This window comes from Vipera berus (genome assembly GCF_964194415.1).
Source record: "Vipera berus genome assembly, chromosome: W".
Classification (NCBI taxonomy): domain Eukaryota; kingdom Metazoa; phylum Chordata; class Lepidosauria; order Squamata; family Viperidae; genus Vipera; species Vipera berus.
Window position 1 is genome coordinate 7475283 of NC_138210.1, and position 27021 is coordinate 7502303.

At 46.1% G+C, this 27021-nt stretch overlaps 1 protein-coding gene across 1 annotated transcript in view; it reads left to right on the forward strand.

Annotated features, from left to right (window-relative positions):
• The window catches only part of LOC308676842 (DNA topoisomerase 2-beta-like), a gene marked incomplete at both ends in the record, with an annotated part of 378437 nt that overhangs the window by 111809 nt on the left and 239607 nt on the right, over positions 1 to 27021 (forward strand). The window contains 3 exon segments of the mRNA XM_081342876.1: positions 10641 to 10733; positions 10812 to 10945; positions 14309 to 14540. Coding sequence (XP_081199002.1) covers positions 10641 to 10733; positions 10812 to 10945; positions 14309 to 14540 — 459 coding nt within the window.

The window sequence follows — 27021 nt, forward strand, 5'->3', positions numbered from 1 at the left end:
AGTAGTAGCTATGACATCGTCTGTCGACCTGTTCCCCCTGGAGGCAAATTGATGTTTATTGAAATCCAGTGGGAGGCATGTCCTGAGATGTTGGAGAACCAGTCTTTCGAAGCATTTCATGACTAAAGACGTTAATGCAACAGGTCTGTAGTCATTCAGGCACTCAACTGCAGTTTTCTTGGGGACTGGAACAATGGTAGCTGCTTTCAAGCACGATGGTACACATGCTGTTTGCAAGGAGATGTTAAAAATCCTTGTCAGGACCCCTGCTAATTGGTCGGCACAATTCTTAACCAATATCCCCAGCACCCCATCTGGGCCTGCGGCTTTGCTGGGATTCACAGCCTTCAATACAGTTCTCACTTGGTCTTCAGATAGGGTGAGTTGCTGAAAATCAGAAGGCCGGCCAGCAGAGGCAACAGGATCTGGTCTTTTTACCTCGTAGCGAGCGAAGAAGATATTCAGCTCCTCAGCCAACGAGGCATCGGTGTTAACCATGCTCCTCCTACTGCCCTTGTAGTTGGTTAAGTGCTGCAGTCCCTGCCACGCTTGCCTCGGATTGTTGTCTGCTAAGTGGTTCTCCACCTTGTGTTTATATTGCTGTTTTGCCATCCTAATGCCTCTTCTAAGATTCGCCCTGGCCTCTCTGTATGTGTCCCTGTTCCCTGCCTTAAAGGCAGAATCCCGAGCTCTCAGGAGTGTTCATATCATAAAATTCCGTTATGATACTTGTTGCTATTTACCATGTGCTAACATGATTCCAACATGATCTATATGCTGGATAGTTCGATCTAATGTAGATATAACAACCTATATGTGGAGTTAGAATTACATGTTTATGGTGTCAATCATTGGCTTTTGTAGTGGCAAATACCTTAAGTGATTATGAACCAATTAAGCACATAATATGTAAATTCATATGGCAAAAATATGTAAGAAACCACAGTAAGGGGTAGTTATATAAATGTGAAGTTTTAATTTTAAACTTCCTATTAAACCAATGTATCACTAGATATAAGACAGGAAATTATTGGGGAAAGAGAAATGCAGCAAAGCAAGGAATTGCAGAATCACAAATATAGATTTCCAAATTCTATCAATTAAGCCAGTTTAGCTAAACTATTTGTTACCTCATTGAATACGATCTTGGGTTTCAGCATATATTCAGGGTTCATTAGAGAGAGGATGATAACAGAAGGTTCATCTTGGCCTTCTGCTTGGATGTTCTTGCCCTCCTTGATCCTTACCCTTTCATTTTCTTTCCTGAATACTTTCCACAGTTTTATAAAATGTAGGTGTGTGCCAGCCTTTTAGAACCTTTAAATTGTTTGTTTATTTATAAAATTTATAGGCCGCCCATTTTACCTCACGGTCACTTGTTTTGTCCAGTGAAGGAAAATGCTACATCTATGTTGTTTAGGTTCTAGCCAGAAAATTGAAATGTATCTAGTAGCTACATTTACTTCCTGATGAAGCTTGCTTACAAAAATGAAGTGTAGTTTTCACCAGTTGTGCCATTATATAAATGGAATTACATTGAAAAGATTTTCTTGGGAAATAAAAGCTGAATCCTATCAGCATGCAGCAATAGCAATAAGACTTATATACCACTTTATAGTGCTTTACAGCCCTCTCTAAGCAGTTTACAGAGTCACCATATTGCCCCCAACAATCTGGGTCCTCATTTTACCAACCTTGGAAGGATGGAAGGCTGAGTCAACCTTGAGCCGTTCAGAATCGAACTCTTGGAGTGAGCAGTGAGTTAGCCTGCAATACTGTATTCTAACCACTACGCCACCACGGCTCTTTTATGAGATGCTATGTTTGCCCTGTCATAAGATGGTATTATGTTTTCTGAGTTGGAAAGCATATAAAGCTTTTTCAGTATAATGTAGGGAAGGAAATTTGTGTTGGTCTTGTGAAAAGGAAGGGGAGAACAAGAACATCTTGCCTGATGGACCCAGATAGGTTCCAGACGGCGCTTGGATTGATTCCTACCTCCCTTTCCCACAGCCCGGTCGAGACCTTAGTTGACGCCTGGCAACGGGCTGCTTCGGGGGCTCTCGACCGCGTTTTGCCTTTGCGGCCTCTGACCCGGCGCAGATCCCGGCTCGCTCCTTGGTTTTCCGTGGACCTGCGGGAGATGAAGCGTCGGAGAAGGGGCCTAGAGAGCATTTGGAGATCCAGTCGGTCCGAGTCTGACCAAACACAGTTAAGATCCTTTTCTAGATCTTATCTTGTGGCAATGGAGGTGGCGAAGCGTGCTTACTTCGCCACCCTCATTGCGTCCGCAGATAACCGCCCGGCCGCCCTGTTTAGGGTGACCCGTTCCCTTTTAAATCAAGGAACGGGAGAGGACCCCTTGCGGGGACGGGCCAAGGAATTTAGTGAGTATCTGGTGGATAAAATCGCTCAGATTCGGGCTGGTCTGGACTCTGACTGGGCAGTATCTGACGAGGGGGAAGCGATGGGTTTGGCCGAGAACATTTGGGAAGAGTTTGACCCTGTGACTCCGGATGAAGTGGACAGGATCATGGGGAAATTAAGTGCCGCCATGTGTTTGCTGGACCCGTGTCCCTCCTGGCTGGTTTATGCGGCTCGGGAGGTTATGCAAGGCTGGCTCCTAGCAGTTATCAATGCTTCCTTGAGTGAGGGGTGCTTTCCTGCCACCTTGAAAGAGGCGGTGGTAAGGCCCCTACTCAAGAAACCTGCCTTGGATCCAGCTATTTTAAATAACTTTCGTCCTGTCTCCAACCTTCGCTTTCTTGCGAAGGTTGTTGAGAGCGTGGTGGCACGGCAGCTCCCTTTGGTCCTGGAGGAAACTGAGTATCTGGATCCGTACCAATCGGGTTTCAGGCCCGGGTACAGCATGGAGACGGCATTGGTCGCGCTGGTGGATGATCTCTGGCGGGCCCGAGATAGGTGTTATTCCTCTGTCCTGGTCCTATTAGATCTCTCAGCGGCTTTTGATACCATCGACCATGGTATCTTGCTGCGACGTCTTGAGGGGTTGGGAGTGGGAGGCACCGTTTTAGGGTGGTTCTCCTCCTACCTCTCGGGCCGTTCGCAGACGGTGTTGGCAGGGGGGCAGAGGTCAGCCCCTAGGCCCCTTAGTTGTGGGGTGCCTCAGGGGTCGGTATTCTCGCCCCTCCTGTTCAACATCTATATGAAGCCGCTGGGTGAGATCATCCGTGGTTTCGGGGTGAGGTATCATCAATATGCTGATGATACCCAGCTTTTCATCTCCACCCCGAACCAACCCAGTGATGCCCTCGACGTAATGTCCCGTTGCCTGGAAGCGGTACGGATTTGGATGGGGAAGAACAGGCTCCAGCTGAACCCAGCCAAGACTGAGTGGCTTTACGTACCGGCATCTCGTTTAGTCCAAGAGGTTCCATCTTTGGTTATGGGAGGAGAGGTGTTACCTCCCGTTCATAGGGCGCACAATTTAGGCGTCCTTCTGGATTCACGACTCAGTTTTGAAGATCTTATTGGAGTCGTGGCCAGGGGGGCATTTGCCCAGGTTCGCCTGGTGCGCCAGTTGCACCCCTATCTGGACCGAGATGCCCTACGTACGGTCACTCACGCACTCGTTACCTCCCGTATAGATTACTGCAATGCTCTCTACATGGGGCTCCCTGTTCTGTACCAGCCTGCTACCAGCCCTGCAGAAAAGGCAGGGACAACCCCTTTTACAAGAAGGCAAGAGGCTGGAACTAAGCCTGCCAAATTTATGGACACAAAAGCAAACAGAACAAGACACGAACCATGAAACAGGAGCTATTCAAATGGTTGCCTTCAGCAAACCAGCCCTCCCACGCATTCCCCACAGTTCAGGGCGTGGCTTCTCTCTGCCTCCTTCCGAGGTGCCCCATGGTCTTCCTCTGTTTACTCCTGATTCACTGCCTCCTGCGTCGGGCGTCCTTGAACAGGGCCAGCTATGGGTCATCTTCATCCACGCTGTCAGGCTCACACAGTTGGGTCTGCGTCGTAACCAGGTGGGAGGGGCCTGGCTGAGGGCTCTCATCAGCAAGCTCTCCAAAACCTTCAGCAACCTCTCCAACACCCCCCTCCTCCTCCTCTGAATCGTCCGACCCAACTGCCGAACCCACAGGCTGACCCTGAATCACAACACTATCCCGCACCGCAGGGCCCTTCCCCCGGGTCTGCCGATCCGGATGCGGTCGGGATGGAAATTGTTCATGAAAAGCGGACACCAAAGCAGGGGCATGAACGGCGGTCGCGTCCTCCCAGGTGAAGTCCTCTGGTCCGTAACCTTTCCATTCAATCAGGTACTGGAAACGACCTTTCAGCCAACGGGAGTCCCTGATGCTGGCGACCTCGTACTCGGGGGTGCTGTCTCCATCACAAAGTCCTGATGGGGGAGGTTCCGCTCGGCGGAGTGGACAGGCCGGTTGCTTGGGGACCAACAGAGACCGATGAAAGACTGGGTGCATGCGCAGGGAACATGGCAGAGTTAAGCGATAGGCGACTGGATTGATGACAGCCTCGATTGGGAACGGTCCTAAATATCAGTGATCTAACTTTCTCACCGGCCCTGTTGACGGTAGGTTCCTGGTGGACAACCAGACCCGATCTCCCACCGATAGTGGAGGCGTATCCCGTCTTGACCGATCAGCAAACCTTTTGTAATCGGCCTTGGCCTTCTCTAACTGACGTCGCACCAATCGATGGATCGCCTGTAACTCTGCCATGAAGTCGTTCGCTGCTGGCTCCGGTGAGTCCACGGGAGAGAGGGGGAAAAACCAAGGGTGATATCCCACATTGGCCAAGAACGGTGTCATCTGTGTGGAGGTGTCCTGCAAATTGTTGAATGCAAACTCAGCTATGGCCAGATAGTCCACCCAATTGTTTTGCTGCAGATTGAAGTAGCAGCGCAGATATTGTTCCAGAATACCGATGACCTTCTCGGTTCCCCCGTCAGAGACGACTCTATCAGGGAGGCCGTGCAGCCGAAACACCTGAATGAACAAACGACTAGTGGCGCGGGCTGACGGTAAGCCACGACAGGGGATGAAATGCGCCATCTTGGTCAGCATGTCCACCACCACATACACTGTCATAAAACCAGAGGACGGGGGTAAATCCGTCAGAAAGTCCATGGACACAGCCCCCCAGGGTCTTTTGGGTGTCGGCAAGGGCTGCAGTAATCCAGGCAGGGCCCCTGTCGCTGACTTGGCCTGCCTGCATGGGATGCAGGAAGTGACATAGGACTGGACGTCGTGTCGGACTCGGGGCCACCAGAAGGTACGGGAGACCAGGTTCAGGGTCTTGAACAGGCCAAAATGCCCCGCCGCCGGGTTATCGTGACACTGGCTGAGGATGAGTCCCCTGAGTGGCCCTCCCGGAACGTAGAGCCGGTCACGATAATACAAGAGTCCATCCGTGACCGTCCAAGGAGAATCTGGCCCCACCTCCTCCTTCCACTGAGCCACCCACACCTCCTGCTGCTGTGCCTCCCGGATCCGAGCCCGTATATCAACCGGCTCCCGCACTGCAGCAAAAGACTCGACGGGGATCACTGTCCTGGGCAGAAGCTTGTCTTCCACTCGGGAATATTCGGGCTTCCTGGACATAGCATCCGCTCTTTGATTGTGCCCGCTAGGTATGTACCGAACCCGGAAGTCGAACCTCGCAAAGGAAAGAGACCACCGGATCTGGCGTTGGTTCAAATTCCGAGCGGTCTGCAGGCTTTCCAAATTCTTATGTTCCGTCCGGACCTCGATTTGATGCCGCGCTCCCTCTAGATGATGCCTCCAGGCCTCGAACGCCACTTTGATGGCTAGCAGCTCCTTCTCCCAGATTGTATAATTGCGCTCCGAAGGGTTCGGTTTTCGTGAATGGTACGCGCAAGGGAAGAGGGTACCGCTGGGCGTCGTTGCTTGGAGTAACACCGCCCCAATGGCAATGTCGGAGGCGTCCGCCTCCACGACAAATGGCCGTTGCGGGTCAGGATGCTTCAAGATGGGCTCCTTCATGAAGGCTTCCTTCAAAGTCTGGAAAGCCAGTTGTTCTGGAGCGTTCCACTGGAACCGAGTCTTCTTCTGCAGGAGCCGGGTGAGGGGGGCTGTCAAGGCAGCAAACCCAGGGATGAAAGTTCGGTAATAGTTGGAGAACCCAAGAAGTCGCTGAACATCCTTCACGCGACGCGGGGGTTGCCAACTCTGCAAAGACTCAACCTTACTCGGCTCCATGGCGATGCCCTCAGGAGAAATGCGGTGACCCAGGAAATCGATGGTCTCCCGGTAGAACTGGCACTTCTCCAACTTGGTAAACAGCCAATGTTCTCGGAGTCGCTGCAGGACCTGATGGAGATGTTGATGGTGCACTTCACGCGACGGGGAGTAGATCAGGATGTCGTCCAAGTAGATCACGACAAACTGATCCAACAAATCCCGGAAAATGTCGTTCATGAAATGCTGAAACACGGCGGGGGCATTGGTCAGGCCAAACGGCATCACCGTGTACTCAAAATGTCCATAACAAGTACCAAACGCCGTCTTCCACTCATCACCCGGCCGAACCCTGACGTGGTTGTAAGCTCCACGCAGGTCCAGTTTCGTGAAGATCTTAGCCTCCCGGAGTCGGTCCAAGAGTTCGGGGATGAGGGGCGGCGGGTAACGTTTGCGCACTGTGATGGCGTTGAGTTTTCTGCAATCGCAGCAAAGCCGTAATTCGCCCGACTTCTTTTTGACGAAGAGCACGGGTGCAGACACTGGCGAGGACGAGGGCCGGATGAAACCGCGAGCCAAATTCTTCTCCAGAAAGTCCCGCAATGCAGCCAACTCGGGGTCCGACATGGAGTACAAACGCCCCACTGGGAGAGGCGCATCAGGGACTAAAGCAATGGGGCAGTCATAGGGCCTGTGCGGGGGTAATTGATCCGCCTCTGTCTCGCTGAACACATCAGCAAAGTCGGACAGTTCGGGAGGCAAGGAAACCCCTGGGGAACCCTCCACCTGGCCGGCACAGATATGGCGGGAGTGGTCCACGCACTGCAAGCTTGGGAAGGTGACCAAGTTCTTTGACCAATAGATCTATGGATCATGCCCCCGGAGCCACGCCAGTCCCAAGACCACGGGGAAATGCAGATCTGAGGTGATATAGAACTGGATGGCCTCCACATGGGAACTGATGGCCATGAGCCTTGGTGGAGCAGTGGGCTAATGCCTCCTTAAGTAACACCAGCTGCCTGCAATTAGTGCAGGTTCGCATCCCACCAGGCTCAAGGTTGACTCAGCCTTCCATCCTTCCGAGGTAGGTAAAATGAGGACCCAGATTATTGGGGACAATAAGCTGACTTTGTAATGATGCCGCTTGGGGGGTGTATGGAAGCCCTAATAAGCAGGCATATACATAGAATGAAGGCTACTGCTAAGCTTGTAAGCCGCCCTGAGTCTTTGGAGAAGGGCGGGATATAAATGGAATTAAAATAAATAAATAAAATAAATAATACATAATGGTTGCGTGGCAGCCGTAATTGGCCCAGACAGGAGCACTCGACCATCGATAATCTCCACTAACATGGGCGGTTTCTCCGGGCACTGGGGAACAGCCCATTTGGCCTCAAATGCTGAGTCCATAAAATTTGTGGTGGCCCCAGAGTCAATTAAGGCATGGACTGGAATCCTCTCTGGCTTGCCAGGAAGGATCAGACGTGCCTCCAATATCAGAAGCCGTGGAGGTCCACAGGCAGCATCGGAAAGACGTCGCTCAGTGTTGTTGTGGGACGCCCGATCTATCACACCGTCTAGATCGGGCTCGGGGCGTTTCCCGACAGAAAAGTAGGGGACTTTCTCGGGGCAGACTCGGTCACTGATGCCCGCTGTCGCTTCTTTGGGCAAAAGCAGCCAAATGCCCAGGGTCCCCGCAGTAAAAACACAACCCCCCCGATCGTCGTCTGTTCATTTCAGTCACCGATAAACGAGACCTGGCGGCACCCAGCTCCATTGGCTCCTCCCTTTGAACTGGGGTCTCACACACAACAGGGGCTGCAGGGGTCTGTGGGGTGGCACGGCGACTCCTTCAGCTGCTCTCACGCTGATAAAGAGCTGGCATTGTCCCAGGAAAGCAGGAAACAGTTCTGGATTGCCAGTAAATTTATCCGGCATTGCAACTTGGCATTTTCTTCTGGGTGGGCATGATGGTGGGGGTGCAGCATGGACCTGAACTTGCAGTTGAGCCACCTGAGCTGCCAACAAAGTGAGTTGCTGGGCGAGCTTTGCATTCTCAGCACGTAGCTGCTCCATAATAATAGTAAGGGGTGGGAGGCTGAAGGCAAACTGTTCTGTACCAGCCTGCTACCGGCCCTGCAGAAAAGGCAGGGACAACCCCTTTTACAAGAAGGCAAGAGGCTGGAACTAAGCCTGCCAAATTTATGGACACAAAAGCAAACAGAACAAGACACGAACCATGAAACAGGAGCTATTCAAACTGTTGCCTTCAGCAAACCAGCCCTCCCACGCATTCCCCTTTTAAACAGTTCAGGGCGTGGCTTCTCTCTGCCTCCTTCCGAGGTGCCCCATTGCCTTCCTCTGTTTACTCCTGCTTGACTGCCTCCTGCGTCGGGCGTCCTTGAACAGGGCCAGCTGTGGGTCATCTTCATCCACGCTGTCAGGCTCACACAGCTGGGTCTGCGTCGTAACCAGGTGGGAGGGGCCTGGCTGAGGGCTCTCATCAGCAAGTTCTCCAAAACCTTCAGCAGCCTCTCCAACACCCCCCTCCTCCTCCTCTGATTCGTCCGACCCAACTGCCGAACCCACAGGCTGACCCTGAATCACAACACTGCCCTTGAAGACCACCCGGAAGCTTCAGCTGGTGCAGAATGCGGCCGCGCGGGTAGTGATGGGAGCATCCCAATACTCCCATATTACACCCCTCTTGCGTGAGCTGCATTGGCTACCGGTTGTCCTCCGGGTGAGATTTAAGGTGCTGGTACTTACCTTTAAAGCCCTACATGGCTTAGGCCCGGGATACTTGCAGGACCATCTGCTGCCGGGAACGATCTCCCATCGCCCAGTACGCTCACACAGAGAGGGCCTCCTCAGGGTGCTGTCGGCTAGACTATGTCGGCTGGCGACCCCCAGGGGGAGGGCCTTCTCTGTGGGAGCGCCAGCCCTATGGAACCAACTTCCTCTTGAGCTCCGTATGGCCCCGGATCTCCGGTCCTTTCGCCGCGGCCTCAAAACACTTCTTTTCCATCAGGCTGACCTGGACTGACAGGGATTTTAAAATGTTTTTTAATTTTTAACTTTAATTTTAACTTATTCTATTGGGGGTATTAATTTAATTTCTTTTTTAACTTTTGTATCATTGTATTTTATTGTTGTTAGCCGCCCTGAGTCCTTCGGGAGATAGGGCGGCATATAAGTCCCAATAATAAATAATAATAAACATTCTGATACTGGTTCCTATGTCAATCATAACCTTTATCACACTTATATACTTGTTCATAAATTATCTCTATTTGTAGATTTAAATATTTCAAATCTAAATGAAGATTAATTCAGTAGTGATATATGTAATTAGACGAATTGCTATGGATTTATTGAACTTAGGGTGCAGCAAAAAACTTGCTGTTCTGCAGCAGAAAAATGTTGCCACTCTAGGTATATAGTTTTAACTCTTTGTCAAAATAATGGAAAGACTGAGCAATATTTTTTCTGTGACTCAAGGTTTAAAAATATTTTTCCCCCCCCCCATGGGTCTTGTGTTGCTTTTTTCTTTTTTTGTTTCCATTTTTCTTTTTTTTCTGTTTATTTGGGAATTGTTCTGTACCAGCCTGCTACCGGCCTTGCAGAAAAGGCAACCCCTTTACAGACGGCAAAAGGCTGGAATACGTCTGCCAAATTTATTACAAAAACAAACAAAACATGAAACAAGATACCGGAGCTTTGAAACACTATCAGAGCGGTTGCTTTCAGCAAACCAGCCCTCCCCCAAACATTCCCTTTATAAAGAGTTCAGGGCGTGGCCTCTCTTTGCCTCCTTCCGAGAAGTCCCACAGCCTTCCTCTGCTTGCTCCTACTTGACTGCCTCCTGCGTCGGGCGTCCTTGAACAGGGCCAGCTGTGGGTCATCTTCATCCACACTGTCAGGCTCACACAGCTGGGTCTCCACCAGGTAGGAGGGGCCTGGCTGGGGGCTCTGCGGAGCCTCAAAGCCATCATCAGCAAGTTCTTCAACACCCCCCTCCTCCCCCTCATCTGAGTCATCCGACCCAACTGCCGAACCCACAGGCTGACCCTGAATCACAACAGGAATAAAGGGAATAAAAAGAAACTGCAAACATTGAAAAAGCATAGGAACTTAATCTAAATCATTACTACATGTTTGAAGCAGTGTACAAGTCATACACAGATTATTAGATTGCTTTCAGATTAGGATTTTTTGTAAAAGAAAAATGCTACCATTAGCTTCTGTTACGTATTGTAGCATGGGATGGACACACTATTTTCTGACCTCTGGTCATGTGCAGTTATTCAGTACATAGCTTATAGTTATTAGTTATTTCTAGTTTATTTCTTCTTTGTTGGACCTTGATTAAAACTTGCTGTTTTATAGTCACCCCAATCTATATTTTTTTTGTAGTCATGAACGGTTTGTGTTATATTTTTGTAGGCCTTCAGTAAGAAAAAAATTGAAGAGAGAAAAGAATGGCTGACAAATTTCATGGAAGATAGAAGACAGCGTCGGTTGCATGGATTACCAGAGGTAACGTTGGAGTATTAAGGAGAAATAAATGATGTTATTTGTTACTGTTAAAGTAATAATAATTGTTATTCCTTCTAGCAATTTCTGTATGGTACTGTGACAAAGCACCTCACTTATAATGACTTTATCAACAAGGAGTTGATTCTCTTTTCCAACTCTGATAATGAGCGATCCATCCCATCTCTTGTTGACGGTAAGTGTACTTTTATGATGTATGTCTTCTTTTTATCATTTAAATATGTAACTATATTGGAAAGTAGATAACTGTTATTTGCATTTTTTTCATTTTCATCCTTCTCTCTAGAAAAAGTTTAGTTCCTTTAGCCATAATTTTCAGAGATGTACAGTTTATAAGCACTCTTTAGTATTAAACAGAAATTAAATTCATACTTTAACTTGAAACTATTGTTCAAAGTAGTCTATAAATATTTTGGAAGTACTTTTAAGTATTAATAACTATAGCTTGTTTGGTTATGGCAAACCAAAAAAAAACCAGAGGGAGGAAAAGGCATAAAATATATGGCTTTCCAGCAATGGCTTAGCAGTTGAATTGTACATCTGAAACTGCTCATTCCCTTTGTCTTTTAAGCTTGGCATTAATATTAGAATTTTTCATGGATAATTGTGATGCTTAGTAGAATACCCTGTCAGATGATTGTACAGGTGAAACTCGAAAAATTAGAATATCGTGCAAAAGTTCATTTATTTCAGTAATGCAACTTAAAAGGAGAAACTAATATATGAGATAGACTCATTACATGCAAAGCAAGATAGTTCAAGCCGTGATTTGTCATAATTGTGATGATTATGGCTTACAGCTCATGAAAACCCCAAATCCACAATCTCAGAAAATTAGAATATTGTGAAAAGGTGCAATATTCTAGGCTCATAGTGTCCCACTCTAATCAGCTAATTAAGCCATAACACCTGCAAAGGGTTCCTGAGCCTTTAAATGGTCTCTCAGTCTGGTTCAGTAGGAATCACAATCATGGGGAAGACTGCTGACCTGACAGTTGTGCAGAAAACCATCATTGACACCCTCCATAAGGAGGGAAAGCCTCAAAAGGTAATTGCAAAAGAAGCTGGATGTTCCCAAAGTGCTGTATCAAAGCACATTAATAGAAAGTTATGTGGAAGGGGAAAGTGTGGAAGAAAAAGGTGCACAAGCAAACAAACAAGGTCAGAAGCGTCTTACCTGGGCTAAAGAAAAACAGACCTGGTCTGTTGCTCAGTGCTCCAAAGTCCTCTTTTCTGATGAGAGCAACTTTTGCATCTCATTTGGAAACCAAGGACCCAGAGTCTGGAGGAAGAATGGAGAGGCACACACTGCAAGATGCTTGAAGTCCAGTGTGAAGTTTCCACAGTCTGTGTTGATTTGGGGAGCCATGTCATCTTCTGGTGCTGGTCCACTGTGCTTCATTAAGTCCAGGGTCAACGCAGCCGTCTACCAGGAGATTTTGGAGCACTTCATGCTTCCTTCCGCAGACGAGCTTTATGGGGATGTTGACTTCATTTTCCAGCAGGACTTGGCACCTGCCCACACTGCTAAAAGCACCAAAACCTGGTTCAATGACCGTGGGATTACTGTGCTTGATTGGCCAGCAAACTCGCCTGACCTGAACCCCATAGAGAATCTGTGGGGCATTGCCAAGAGAAAGATGAGAGACATGAGACCGAACAATGCAGAAGAGCTGAAGGCCGCTATTGAAGCATCCTGGTCTTCCATAACACCTCAGCAGTGCCACAGGCTGAGAGCTTCCATGCCACGCTGCATTGAGGCAGTAATTGCTGCAAAAGGGGCCCAAACCAAGTACTGAGTACATATGCATGCTTATACCTTTCGGTCCGATATTGTTCTATGTACACTCCTTGTTTTATTGATTGCATGTAATATTCTAATTTTCTGAGATTGTGGATTTGGGGTTTTCATGAGCTGTAAGCCATAATCATCACAATTATGACAAATCAGATCTAATTCCTTAAATCTATTTGTCACCTCTACTGTATATTCATCAGGGATATGATTTAGTTCATACCTGAGTGGCCTAGTGCTTTTCCCTACTTTCTTCAGTTTAAGCCTAAATTTTGCAACGAGAAGCTCATGGTCTGAGCCACAGTCAGCTCCTGGTCTTGTTTTTACTGACTGTATAGAGCTTCTCCATCTTTGGCTGCAGAGCACATAGTCAATCTGATTTCTGTGTTGACTGTCTGGTGATGTCCATGTGTAGAGCCGTCTCTTGGGTTGTTGGAAAAGAGTGTTTGCTATGACCATCGTATTCTCTTGACAAAATTCTATCAGCCTGTGCCCTGCTTCATTTTGTACTCCAAGGCCAAACTTGCCTGTTATTCTGGTTATCTTTTGGCTTCCTACTTTAGCATTCCAATCCCCCATGATGATAAGGACATCATTTTTGGGTGTTAGTTCTATAAGGTGCTGTAGGGCTTCATAGAACCAGTCAATTTCATCCTCTTCAGCACCGGTGGTTGGGGCATAGACTTGGACTACTGTGATATTGAATGGTTTGCCTTGGATTCGAACTGAGATCATTCTGTCATTTTGGGGATTGTATCCCAGTATTGCTTTTCCTATTCTTTTGTTGACTATGAAGGCTACTCCATTTCTTCTGAGGGATTCTTGCCCACAGTAGTATACCTGATTCATGGATCTTACATTCCAGGTTCCAATGGAGAAAAAATCTTTACAGCATCGGACTTTCCTTTCACCACCAGACACATCCACAGCTGAGCGTCCTTTCGGCTTTGACCCAGTCGCTTCATTCTTTCTGGCGCTACTAGTACTAGCCCTCTGCTCTTCCCCAGTAGCATATTGGACGCCTTCCGACCTGAGGGGCTCATCTTCCAGCGTCATATCGTATTGCCTTTTGGTACTGTCCATAGGGTTTTCATGGCAAAGATACTGGAGTGGGTTGCCATTTCCTTCTCCAGTGGATCACGTTTTGTCAGAACTCTCTGCTATGACCTTTCCGTCTTGGGTGGCCCTGCACGGCATAGCTCATAGCTTCATTGAATTACGCAAGCCCCTTCGCCACGACAAGGCAGTAATCCTTGAAGGGGGCTATGGACATATTTGCCTACAAAATGCCACATGAAGCTTCAGTTCATGTAGACATACTAAGCTGAAGCAGTCAGTGGTTTCTAATGGCATAAAGTGTTTTCCAATGTAGTACACTTAAAATCCATGAAGTTCAGAAACATATTAAGTGATTTTGATTGGATCATACACCAGATGCAGGGGGAGTTCTGGTTTTTATGCATTTATAGGTATCCCATTCAGAGATTCAAATAGTCTCAGTGCATTTTGAAAGTTACTTTAATATTACACTGCATGAGGAGAGATTTTCACTAGGTGCACTATATAATATTTAGAATGGCTGTAGACTTCTAATTCATTTTTAAAGAGAATAAAAGTCACTTGTTTTGTGAGATGAGTTGCTATATAAGTTTGAAAAATGGTTTAGTTTAACAATTTGTAACTTCTACAACAATTCAATTGAACAGTTTACTGAATTATAAACTGAAATAACCCAAAAGTCTTATTTTTATTTTCTTTAAAGCCCTTTAGCAAGACTACTTTTTCCTGCAGTAGATGATAACCTTCTTAAGTTCCTATATGATGATAACCAGCGTGTGGAACCTGAATGGTACATTCCCATAATTCCTATGGTCTTAATAAATGGTGCTGAGGGCATCGGTACAGGATGGGCATGTAAGATTCCAAACTATGATACCAGGGAGATTGTGAACAATGTCAGGCGAATGTTGGATGGATTGGACCCTCTTCCCATGGTAATGCAATGTTCACTGCAGACTAATGTAATATCACTTTTTCATAAAAAGGATAAATATGTTTATTTGCCGAGGAACAAAGTTATGTTTGGTAACTCAGAATCCCAAAAATGTGGTTTACAATGATGAAATTCAGGCTAAGTAAACTACAGTGAGCAAAAGTGGCTAACCAAAAAAAGTTTAGAAAAAAGGGAGGGAGGGAAGGAAGGAAACATAATTTTTCCTGTAGGCCTGAAGCTGAGCTAGTTTAGTTGAACAAACCTTCAGCCACAGGGAACCATATATGGCTTGGTAAAAGAGGCTGCAACAATCAGTGGAGAAAAGTTTGCCTCCTTTTGTTTCTCCCAAAAAGCGGCTTGAAGAGATCTGTGGTTTTCTGCTGTTCCTGAGGAGGAAACTGATTCACATGCAGATGAGTGGATCACTGGAAACAGTGGTGTTGCATTTTTCCCACTGGAGAAGATATGACAGGACTAAAGATCTTGTCAGCCCTTCAAGGTTGGGAAGGTCAGGAAAATAAAACATTAGGAGTCTTGGAATGTACTTTAATGTGGATAAATGTTGTAAGAGAATCTCGAAAGCCTGTCAAAGCCCTTCTCTGTTTCAACTTATACGTAATCATATCAGAGTTGATTTTCTTTCTCATGCTTTTACACTTTCCCAGAATACAAATATCTTCTCTGTAATGGTTTGGCATTCTCATTCTACTTCTCTTTGAGTCAAACCAACATTCCATCACAGGCCTCTCCATTCAACTCAGAAGTAGCAGTAAGAGTGCCCCTGCTCTCCTCCCTGACATTGACAAAGTAGCATGGTTGAACAGACAGGAATCCCTTCAGAACACCACATGTGGCTAGTACAATTTATATACTCATGTGGGAGGTCACACAAGAACGGAGGAGGTGACCTCCCCAGTCATTTAATAGAACCACTGGATATGAAAGAGGATCTTATGCTTCCCATTGCTAGCTTGTTGAATAGCAAGGTTAGGAACATCACCAGGGAAGTTTTGTCTGATCAGAGAAGTGATTGCAATGGGTCTAGGACAACTTGCCATGACCATGTCACCACAGCCAACTCACCACGGGACAATTCCACACGGGATAACTCAAACCCTTGCTTCTACCTGGCAAGTGGCTTACAGAATTTGGTTCTCCTTTTCATGGAAGCCACCAACCCCAGGCCCATGAGCATTGTGCCCCTGGAGGGAGGTATGAGACCCCGGGGCTATCCCTGCCTTAGAACCCCCCCACACACACACACACTTCCTACCAGATCACCCCGAGAGTCCTGGCCATGCTGAGGCTGCAGGAAAGTGCTGAACCTCCTCCTCCGTTTCAAGTCAGGTCAATCCCTGGATCCGGGGGGAGCCCCATCTTCCTCTGCTGCGGTCTGCCTCGGAGAGGCAATGCCAAAGCCAATAAGCCGCTGCCACCACTGTCTAGATGGGCAAATTAAGGATCACGCCCTGCCCAAGTGCTCCTGGAGATTGTGCTTCGCCCGACTGCGCTGCCCTCACTCACCGCCAGTGCTGGAGCTCCCTTCCCTGGAGCCTGCAGAACTCCTGGTTACAAGGGGAAAGGGAGGCCAGGAGGGACTGGATCTGGACCCCCCAAGCCTGACCTAGTCAATCTGGAGACCACTTGCCCAGGAGAAAAAGGCCCTAGTTTTGCCAATTCTGTGTGAGGTGAATAGGGCGATGAGCTGAGGAAAAATCTATCCAGTGCTGGCAGGGAGCAAGGGCAGTGTGGCCAGGTGGGTGGGCAAAGGGCAATCCCTAGGGACCACTCAGGGTGCAATCCTTGATTAATTTCTTTGTGTAGACAGCAGCAGTGGCTTATCAGCTCTGGCATCACCTTTCTGAGCCAAACCGCAGCAGGGGAAGATAGGATTCCCTCTGGATCTGGGGATTGGATTGACCAAACTTGTAGTGGAGGAGAAGGAGGCTCAGCGCTTTCCCGCTGCCTCAGCATGGCCTGGGCTCTCCGAGTGATCTGGTAGGGCATGCAGGGAGATTCCAAGGCAGGGATAGTGTCAGAATCCATTTATATCCCATTCATAAATGTATGTCGAAAATATTATACCCCTCCCTGGATTCTGCCATTTTCCCGAGGGGAGAAGAGAAGATGTTTATTCAGCCTGCCTGTAGGCTGTCTTCAAAGACCAGGGAAAACCTTTTGAACTGAGGACAACAAAGGGAAGGAAGGGAGAAGGAGATCTGGTTTGTATCCCCATTTGAATCTGAAAAGGAAGGAGGCAATAGTCATAAAGGCACGGGAAGATCCCTCTTTCCCACGAAAGGGTTTGACACCTAAGTTTAATTGATGTGGGTATGACCAAATGGGTTTGAGGGGAGGGGGTTGAACCGGGAACTCTTTATAAAGTATCAAAGTGTAACACAATGCCAGATCCTGTCTTGTATTTCCACAACCGATCATGTCCTAGTAAAAACTCCTTTTGGACAAGACCTGGCTCCAAGAGTTCTTTATTTTCCTAAGATGTGGATTGGGGTGGGTTCTGACAGTAGACAGGATCTGCTATAAGAGTCAACCTGGAAGGGAAAACCTTACCGGGGGACTTTGCAATAAATACAATGTCTGACGACGAAGCAAGAGAGGAGGGAAGCCCCACTGAAAGGGAGTCTTCCTCCCAAACGAAATCCCAGGAACGGTGGGAAGCTGAAGAGTGGTCGATGGACGTTGGAAGGAAAAGTGAGTGGGAAAAGGCATCGGGGGAAGTGGTCCCGAGGCGGAGTGACCACCAACCGAGATGGAGGCAAGAGATGGAGAGCTCCCTGCACGTCAGTGAAGAGGAGCGGATCCTAGAGAAAGCTATTGACCTGATGAAGACAACCCTTAGATCACTAAGAGAGGAGAAAGCTGAGTGCCGCAGCAGCTCCTGGAGCCGCAACTGGAGAGACAGTGGAGGGGATCCGGTACCTGCAATACCGAGGCCATCCACTGGAACAGGAGTTGCTGCCTCAGTAGTACCCCCCCCCCAGAACCACAGATGGGGATCAGAATGGGAGGCAATACCGCCCACGGCGCAGACAACGATCCAGTCAAAGATTTCCACCCCTGGAAGCAAAATTCAAGGGGGAGCCATCACGTTTGGGGTTTTTCCTAACCCAAGTCCTCAGCTATATGGAAGAATACGGACGGGACATCCCCAGTGACAAAACCCGTATCCGCATTGTGCAATCCGCCCTGGACAGACCGGCTGCAGACTGGGTGGTGAACCTACATGACTCCAACGCCCCAGAACTCAACGATTTCAACCGATTCATGGCATCCTTGAGGCGGCGGTTCGAGGATCCTTTGGCTGACAGTAAAGCCCGGGAGAGAATCAAAACGGTGAGGCAGGGCAGATGGGCGGTGGCTGAATATACCCAAGAATTCCGAGCCATTGCCAACAAGGTGAACTTGCCAGAAGATATCCTCCTTAGCCATTTCAAAGATGAGCTAATCTACGACCTGTATGACGCTTGCCTGCCTCGAGGAGACCCACACCATCTCGACGACTGGTATGTCCTGGCGGAGGAGGTGGAAATAGACCTACTGAAGAGACACCGCCGAGGAAAACCATGGTGCCGCCCGCCACCTGAGGGGGAAAACCCACCATCCACAGCTAAAAAGTCAACGGGCTGTTTCAATTGCGGGAGAGAGGGCCACCACACCGCAGAATGTCGCTCAAAAGCCCCACAGCATAAAACAGAGGCATCACTTCCCAAGAAGTTAGGGAAGTCCCAAGGCAACCCTAAAGAATCTTCCATGAAGGGGACAGAGGCTGTAGAGTCCACAACCCCTGCCAAGAACTGGGACTAGATTCCAGTCTACAGCGCAGGGGCGGTGGACAACTCGGAAGACAGCTCAGAGGGAGAACCATTGGTAAGTGGATCCATTCCACCCATTCTTAAGACAGTGACTATATTAGCTTCCTCTATGCCTGAAGCCGTCAAAGTAAGAGCACTAATAGACTCTGGTTGCATCCGCTGCCTCATTAGCCCGATGCTGGTGGGGAGATTCGGCATCCCAGTGAGGAGACTAAAACAGCCAATCAATTTTAGCCAACTAGATGGGTCAATAGCGGGGGGGGGCAGCTATCCTAGTCACTTTACCAATTCACCTATCCCTGGGGTCTCATGAGGAAGACATAACGTTTCTAGTGGCCCCAGGCATGGAATGCCCAATGATTTTAGGACTGGAATGGCTGAAGAAATGGAACCCCGGGATTAACTGGAGGACAGCAGAACTCAATTTCTCAGAGGGGGAGCATAGGAGCTTAAAACCCCAAAGTATCCCCCCAACCCGAAGGGAAGAGACAGCAACAGTGAGGGAAGAGAAGGGGTTACCAAACATACCGGAGGAATACAGGGACCTTGCTGAGGTTTTCAGTGAGGAACGGGCAGATGAGCTTCCCCACCACCACCCCACAGACTGTGCTATAGAATTCAAACCCGGGGCAAAGCTCCCAAAGCCCAGGATGTATGCCATGAGCCCAAAGGAAATGGCAGAAATGGAAAGGTTCATAAAGAAAAACTTAGAAAGAGGATTTATTGAGCCTGCCAAACCCAAAGTGGCCGCCCCAGTCCTGCTTAGGGAGAAGAAGGATGGTTCTTTCCGCTGTTGTATAGATTACAGGAATCTGAACACAATTAGTGAATGTAATCTGTACCCCCTACCCCTAATGAAGAAGATGCTATCCCACCTATCGAAAGGAAGGATTTTCACTAAACTAGACCTGAGGGAAGCATATTACCTCATTAGGATTAAGGAAGGAGATGAATGGAAGACTGAAGTTATCCAACTTCAATTCCTTAATTGCTATAAAAATTTCTTCTTCTGTTATCAATTGATTAATCTCCTTTTGTTCCTGTGTAAGAACTGGGATGCTAGCATTCTTCAAATATACATCAAGATCTGTTTCATTAATCTTCTCCTTAACATATAGTTTAGAATAAAAATCCACAAAGGCTTCCTTGATAAGATACTGTTGAAACACAACCTTTCCTTTGTATTCAATTTTATCTATGTTAGAGGCCCTTTGTTTTTTCCTTAACCTGTAGGCTAGCCACCTACCTGGTTTATTGGCATTGCAAAAAGTGTTATGCCTAGCAAACCGTAAGTTAGTTGCCACCTGATCAGCCATCAACTTATCAAATTGTCCTCTTAACAAGTTAATAACCTCTTTAATCTTCACATCCGATGGATTCAAAATTAGGGCCTTTTCTTTTTCCCTAATTTCATTCTCCAGTTCTTTCCTCCTAATTTCCATATTACGTCTGTATTTATTATTCATATATATTAACACCCCTCTCATATAAGCTTTGCTAGCATCCCAAACCATGTCCATAGAAGTATCCTTGTTCATATTAATTTCAAAAAAGTCTTTCATCTGCTTTTTACATTCTTCCACATTTCTCTGATTTCTAAACAAATTTTCATTTACGCGCCAGGAGCGCCTATCTCTATTGTCCTTATTGATCTCTAACCAGACTGGACTATGGTCAGATATAGTTCTTGCACAGATCTTTATCTTCTTAATCCTAGAAAAAAAATCATTAGTCAGTAATATAAAATCAATCCTAGAAAAAGATTGGTGTCTATCAGAAAAAAAAGTATAATCCTTTTCATGTAAATGCGTTTCACGCCAAATGTCTCGTAATTCCAGATCATCCTTCATTTCAAAAAAAGATTTAGGCAGTCTAGCATGACTCGGGGCATGTTTAAAAAAACCCAATTTGTCCAGCTGTACATCCAAGACACCATTCCAATCTCCCATAAAAATAAAAGATTTATAATCCAACTGGGTAATCTTTGTATGTAGTGAACTATAAAAGTCAGCTTGTTGTTGATTAGGAGCATACAGTCCAACTAAAAGCATTTTTTTGCCTTCTAACAGCAAATCTATCATAACATATCTTCCTTGCTTATCTACTTCAATTAGTTCCGCTGTCAGAGTATTCTTAACATAAATAACCACTCCATTTTTCTTATTCATTGCAGAAGCAATAAATTGCGTACCCCTAATATGCGTTTCTTGCAAGCAAATAACATCAGTCTTAAATTGTTTTAAATATTGAAAAACTTTCTTTCTCTTCTGTGGTGAATTTAATCCATTAACATTCCAGGTTAGGAACTTAGTCACCATTCTTTGCATCCCGAAGTTTCTGGAGCACGTCTGCCAGGACCCCTGTAACTTCCTTAGGCCGCGCCCCTCCCACAGCTTCACTGTAAGTACGCTTTGGAGGTTCCATAACTTTCTGCTGATCTTGTTCTTGCTCTTGTCTCACTCGTCTTAAAGCGGCACGCGTCATCCTCTGCTCTCCAGCAGCTGCCGATGAAACTGTAATTTGATCCCCTCCAGCACCATTCTCCTCTGTCTGTGTTCCATCAGCATCTTGAGGCTTTCCCTCGCCATATCCCTTTACAGCTTCCAGAAGTGATGGAGGGGTTGCTTTTAAAACTTTGCTGTAAAAATCACGTGCCTGAGTCACTGTAACCAGACGGTATCTTTTACCTTCATGCATCACCACCATGCCCACTGGAATCTCCCATCTAAACTTGATGTCACATTTCTTAAGTTCCTGTGCTAGGAAGGCAAAATCTTTCCTTCTCCTTAAAATCTTTGGAGGAATCTCTTTTAAAACCAAAACTTCTTGCTCAGCAACCACAAACTTAGTATCATAAGCAACTTGAATAACTTCATCCCTAATTGCTCTCTTTGTAAAGTAAACAACCACATCTCTAGGTAACTTCCTCTGCCTTGCAATCCAGGAGTTCACACGAAAGATTTTATCTATACTTCCCTCAATTTCAGCTGCTGATTGGCCCAGTATCACTTCCAAAGCCTCGGAGATCAGCTGCTTTAAATCTTCTTTAGGATTCTCTTTTAAGCCCCTGATTCTGATAGCAAACTCCATCTGATGGTACTGGACCAGACTCAAGTCTCCATCCATTTTATCCCTTATATTTTCATTCTCTAATACTTTTACTTCTAATATAGAGTTCTTTTGACTAAGATCCTCCACTTTTTCATCCAAGCTTTGCACACATACAACCACATTTTCAATTGTAGACAAGATGTCTGCCCTCATTGCTCTAAACTTCTCTTCCAGCTTCTCTTCCATTTTCTCCTCCAATTTCTCCTCCAGCTTTTCCATCATATCTGACATTAATTGTGTTTGCTTTTCAAAGGCATCCTGTAAATCTTTAAGAGTCAGTGCCGGAGCAGGTGTGGGAGGGAGCAAAGCTTGCAACGAAGTCTGTTGCACCGGGGAAGCCCCCGCACTCCGAAGAACTTTAGAGGCTTTCGTCGCCATCTTCCCCCACTTTCACTTGTTGTGCACTTTCACTTTTAATCCATAAAATCCGTTGAGCTAGAGAGTAAAGATAAAAGTCCACTTCACCTTGACCTCCTGTACCGCTCTGCCTGCGTCTTAATACTCAAGAGTCTTTCCTTCTGGCAGGGGTGGTTGCTAACGCTTGGCTCTGCTCCAAAAATCACAGAGCAGAGACGCTGCACAGCCCGGAGCAAACCCAGGCTTCGGGGGGGCTCAATCCTTCAGCCGCCCAAACTTAAAGCTCAGGCAGCCCCGGAGAGCTCAACCCCTACCTGGGGCCTCACCCCCTCCTCTTCTCCCGGGGAGGGGGCTTCCGAATCACCAAAACAGCTGATCGACGCTGTTTTTCAGTGATTCAACAAAACTGCGGAGCGGACAGCCCAGAGATGGCTGTCTTCAGCGTCGCATCACCACCGGAAGCCCGGCATTTTGGAAAGAATTTTTATCCCTTTTAGGAACCATCAAGGACTGACATCTAGTCATCACCCTCAATCGAATGGTCAATGTGAAAAGGCTAACTCAGTGCTTGAGCAATATTTAAGATGCTTTATTAATTTCCAGCAAACAAATTGGATGGACCTACTACCTTTCGCAGAAGTGGCATATAATAATGCAGTCCACTCCAGCACAGGTTACACTCCTTTTCAAGTAGCTACAGGTCAAAGTTTCAACCCCATACCAGAACTAACCCCAAAGGAACCGGTAATTCCCGAACTAAAGGAATGGATTGCTCAATTACAAAACATCTGGCCAATCGTTAGGAAAGCGTTAGAAGATGCTAGACAAGCATACAAGACACAGGGAGACAAAAAAAGAGCCGATCCCACACCTTTCAGGGTGGGAGAGATGGTATATTTATCCACAAAATACCTTAAATCACTCCAACCCTGTAAAAAACTAGGACCAAAATATATTGGACCTTTTCCAATTAAAAGAGTCATAAACCCAGTAACAGTTGAATTAGGACTACCCAAAAATCTTGGACAAATACACCCAATCTTTCACTGCAGTTTAATAAAGAGAGAACAACAATCATCCCTACAAACAAAAACACCATCACCACCACCTCCCATCATGGTGGAAGGAGAACAACATTTTGAGGTGAAAGAAATTTTAGATTCCAGAAAACACCACGGAACGATTCAATATTTAGTGGCTTGGAAACACCTCCCCTCCTCAGAAAATGAGTGGGTCAATAAACTCCACGTTAAAGCACCAAAGTTGCTTAAGAGATTTCATAAAGAATATCCGAACAAACCGGGCTAACATTTATATATTTTTTCCCCTACAGATGGACCTATCTTTTTTTTAAAAGGAGAGCAGACTGTCAGAATCCATTTATATCCCATTCATAAATGTATGTCTAAAATATTTTACCCCTCCCTGGATTCTGCCATTTTCCCGAGGGGAGAAGAGAAGATGTTTATTCAGCCTGCCTGTAGGCTGTCTTCAAAGACCAGGGAAAACCTTTTGAACTGAGGATAACAAAGAGGGAGAAGGGAGAAGGAGATCTGGTTTGTATCCCCATTTGAATCTGAAAAGGAAGGAGGCAATAGTCATAAAGGCACGGGAAGATCCCTCTTTCCCACGAAAGGGTTTGACACCTAAGTTTAATTGATGTGTGTCAAGGTAAAAATCACCTTTGTAGAGGGCGAAGGACCGTGCTTCAGAGAATGCATGATGTGCATGCAGGAAGGCAATAAAAACACGACGCATAATCTTACTAAATACCTTTTACTAAATATATATTATACAGAGCTAGCTCACTACATCCTAACGTAACAGTCAGTAACAGCAAAGTGAAAAAAAACAATACAGATAATAACTCTGGGAACTTTTTCTAGACATGCGCACTAAACAGACTGAAACCATAACGTAGCTAGTCATATGGGATTCACTATGATTACCAGATAAGTTATCACAACAGGTGCAGAGAGCAGGGGAAAATGTACAGTTAGAAATGAACTTTCTGACGAACAAAAAAAAACGTGCAGTGACATTCCCCTTCTTTCGTCAGCAAAGTGAAGACTCAAGTAAGGCACATCTTCTCACGCAGATACTCATGCTGGGCTGTAGGAAGTGGTTTGTTCAGCATATCAGCGATTTGATCACGTGTAGGCACATACTGTAATGTCACAAAACCTTGTTTAACCAGTTGCCTTATGTTTTGATATCGGATGTCAATGTGTCTGGACCTTGAACCTGTAAAACGTGTTTCAGAAATATAAACCACAGATTCATTATCTTCCATCACTGTGATCGGTCGAATCGGATGTGTCTAGATATCTGTGACTAAAGCATCAAACCAGGTTAAAGAATTGCATGCATCAGACACACAAGCATACTCAGCTTCTGTAGAGGAACAAGAAACAAAATTCTGTTTACGCACATGCCAGTAAACAGGACATCCATTCAAAAACATCATATAACCTGATGTACTTTTCCGTGACTTCTTATCACTCGCCCAATCTGAATCTGTATAACAACATAACTCTGCATAGTCAGTATGTGTTGGTTCCAACAACAACTTCATGTCTTTGGTGTGTTTTAGATACCTCAATAACTTTTTAACACATGTCCAATGAAACTGTTTTGCCTTGCCTACGTGTCGTGATAAAAGATTAACACTAAGTGCAATGTCGGGTCTAGTCCAACTACTAATATACAGCAGCGACCCAATGACTGAGCGATATAGTGTTTGATCTTCGAACTCAGGACTTGGTTCATGTGCCAAAACGTGAAAGTCAGTTTGCATGGGTATACTCACAGGCTTAGCGTCCTCCATGTTACAGTGATGTAACAGTTGTTCAATCTTCTCTTCTTGTGTGAGACTAAACCCCTTCTGAGTTTTGGCAATTTGAACACCTAAATAAGTGTTAATACACCCTAAAGACTTCAACGTGAAAAACTTTTGTAAGGCTTTAGCAAAAACCTCACTCATCTGCTTATTTGGACCAATATAAACAATATCATCGACATAAACAAGAATTATCTCATACCTATTACCGGATCTTTTAGTAAACACGCATTCATCTGTTTCGGACTTAATAAAGCCCATTGAATTTAGTTTGTCAGAAAGACATAAGTACCACATTAAACCAGACTGTTTCAGACCATAAAGACTTTTGTGTAGAAACCAGGTATCCCCTTCTTGCTGTCTGAAACCTGGAGGACCTTTGACATAAATTTCTTCATCAAGATCAGCGTGTAGATAAGCCGTTTCAACGTCGAACTGGAAAACTTCCAGGCCAAGGATAGTTGCAGTGGCTAATGCAATTTTCACACTTTCAGTCCGCACTGTGGGTGAGTATGTATTTGTATAGTCCTCAGGATAACGTTGAGCGAAACCCTGGGCTACGAGTCTGGCCTTGTACAACGACTCACCATTCGGCTTCTTTTTAATCCTGTAGACCCATCGAGTACCAATAACTTTCTTGTTTGCTGGAGGGCTTGCAGGCGTAAACACTTGAAGTTTCTTTAGACTGTCCATTTCAGCCTGCATTGCCTCAAACCATTTATCTTGTTCTGATTCAGGAAGATGTTTGATCTGTGTGAACTTCTCAGGTGGAAGTGTAACATTACAAATCAAAGGTACGGGTGTTTTTGTTACTTGCCACGAATAACGTTTTGGAGGGATTCCCTTTGTGGTCCTCTTGGAACGTCTCGGGCCAACCGTCCATTCTTCTTCTTCCGTGTCGTCCTCGTCTTCATCATCGTCGCCAGCAGCAACATCGGCGGCTTGCGAAGACGGAACAGTAGGTTGAGAAGAACCCGTGGAAGGAACATTATCCTGTGAATCTTGATCATCAGGTTGTGTGGCATCAGCAACATCATCTCTAGGAAAATAAACTCCAGGATCGTTAGAATGAATCCTGGACCAGTCAGCATCTTCCTCAAATGTAGCAGATTGTGAAACCACAATAACATGATGAGAATCAATGTATTTGCTCCATTTTGAATTATCATCAATGCCCATAAATCTCATCCTTTTTGCTGCAGGACCCCCTTTCTTTCTTTGGGCTAAAGGAATATTCACCATAGCATAGGAACCAAAAATATGGAGATGTGAGAGATCAGGCTTGTGTCCATACAACATGAAATAAGGGGTCTGATTTATCACACTACTCCAAGTACGGTTGATGATATGGTTAGCATATTTGATAGCTTCACCCCAGTATGGAAGACTGAGGTTAGCATCTTCAAGAAGGCAACGCATCATGGTTTGCAGAACTCCATTTCTGCATTCTGCCACTCCATTTTGAGCTGGAGTGTAAGGAGCTGAGGTCTGGTGTAGTATCCCATTCTTACGCATCCAGTCCTGGAAACGCTGAGACATGAATTCAGCACCACGATCACTCTGGATTCTGGCAATGTTGACTTCAAATTGGGTATAGACAAGACTAGCAAAGTCTTTAAAGATCTGAAAGGTCTCAGATTTTTCTTTCATAGGATATACATATCCATATCTAGAATAATTATCAACGATTGTCAAGAAATATCTTTTACCACCAAGTGTTGGTGCAAAAGGACCAACTATGTCAGTGTGTACCAAATCAAAAATGCGTGTTGACAGGCGTGTAGCGCGTTTTGGAATTGCTGCTGCCTTGGATTTGGCTTTCTTGCAGACAGCACAGTCCAAAAACACCTTACACCCCTTTAGATCCAAACCTCTTGCGAACTCTGGCATCTTCTTCAGAACACGGAAACTGGCATGACCCAATCTTCTATGCCACTTATGGATACACCTGGAATGCAAAGGTTTACCTGTTAGTGAATTCTCAACATTAGCATTTTTATTAGGAACCCCAGGCTTGCTGTGAGCAACCTGTGTCTTTTTTGTATTTTTATTATTATTAGGAACCTTTGGAGTAGCAACAGGATCTCTCTCTGGGACGTCTCTCTCTGGGCCTGTGCTTTTTGGAACGTGTATACTTGCCTGCTCTTGCTGCTTAGACTTTGGTGTTAAATAATAAACACCACCAATCAACATGGTTTCAGCAACAATATCTCCGTCTTTGACTATATAACTTGCTTTTTCAAGATGGTGGACCTGAAAATGAGAAAACCTAGACAAATGACTCTGACTAAGCAAATTACTACTGGCAGACGGAACATAGTAAACATTTGGAATGAGAGCAT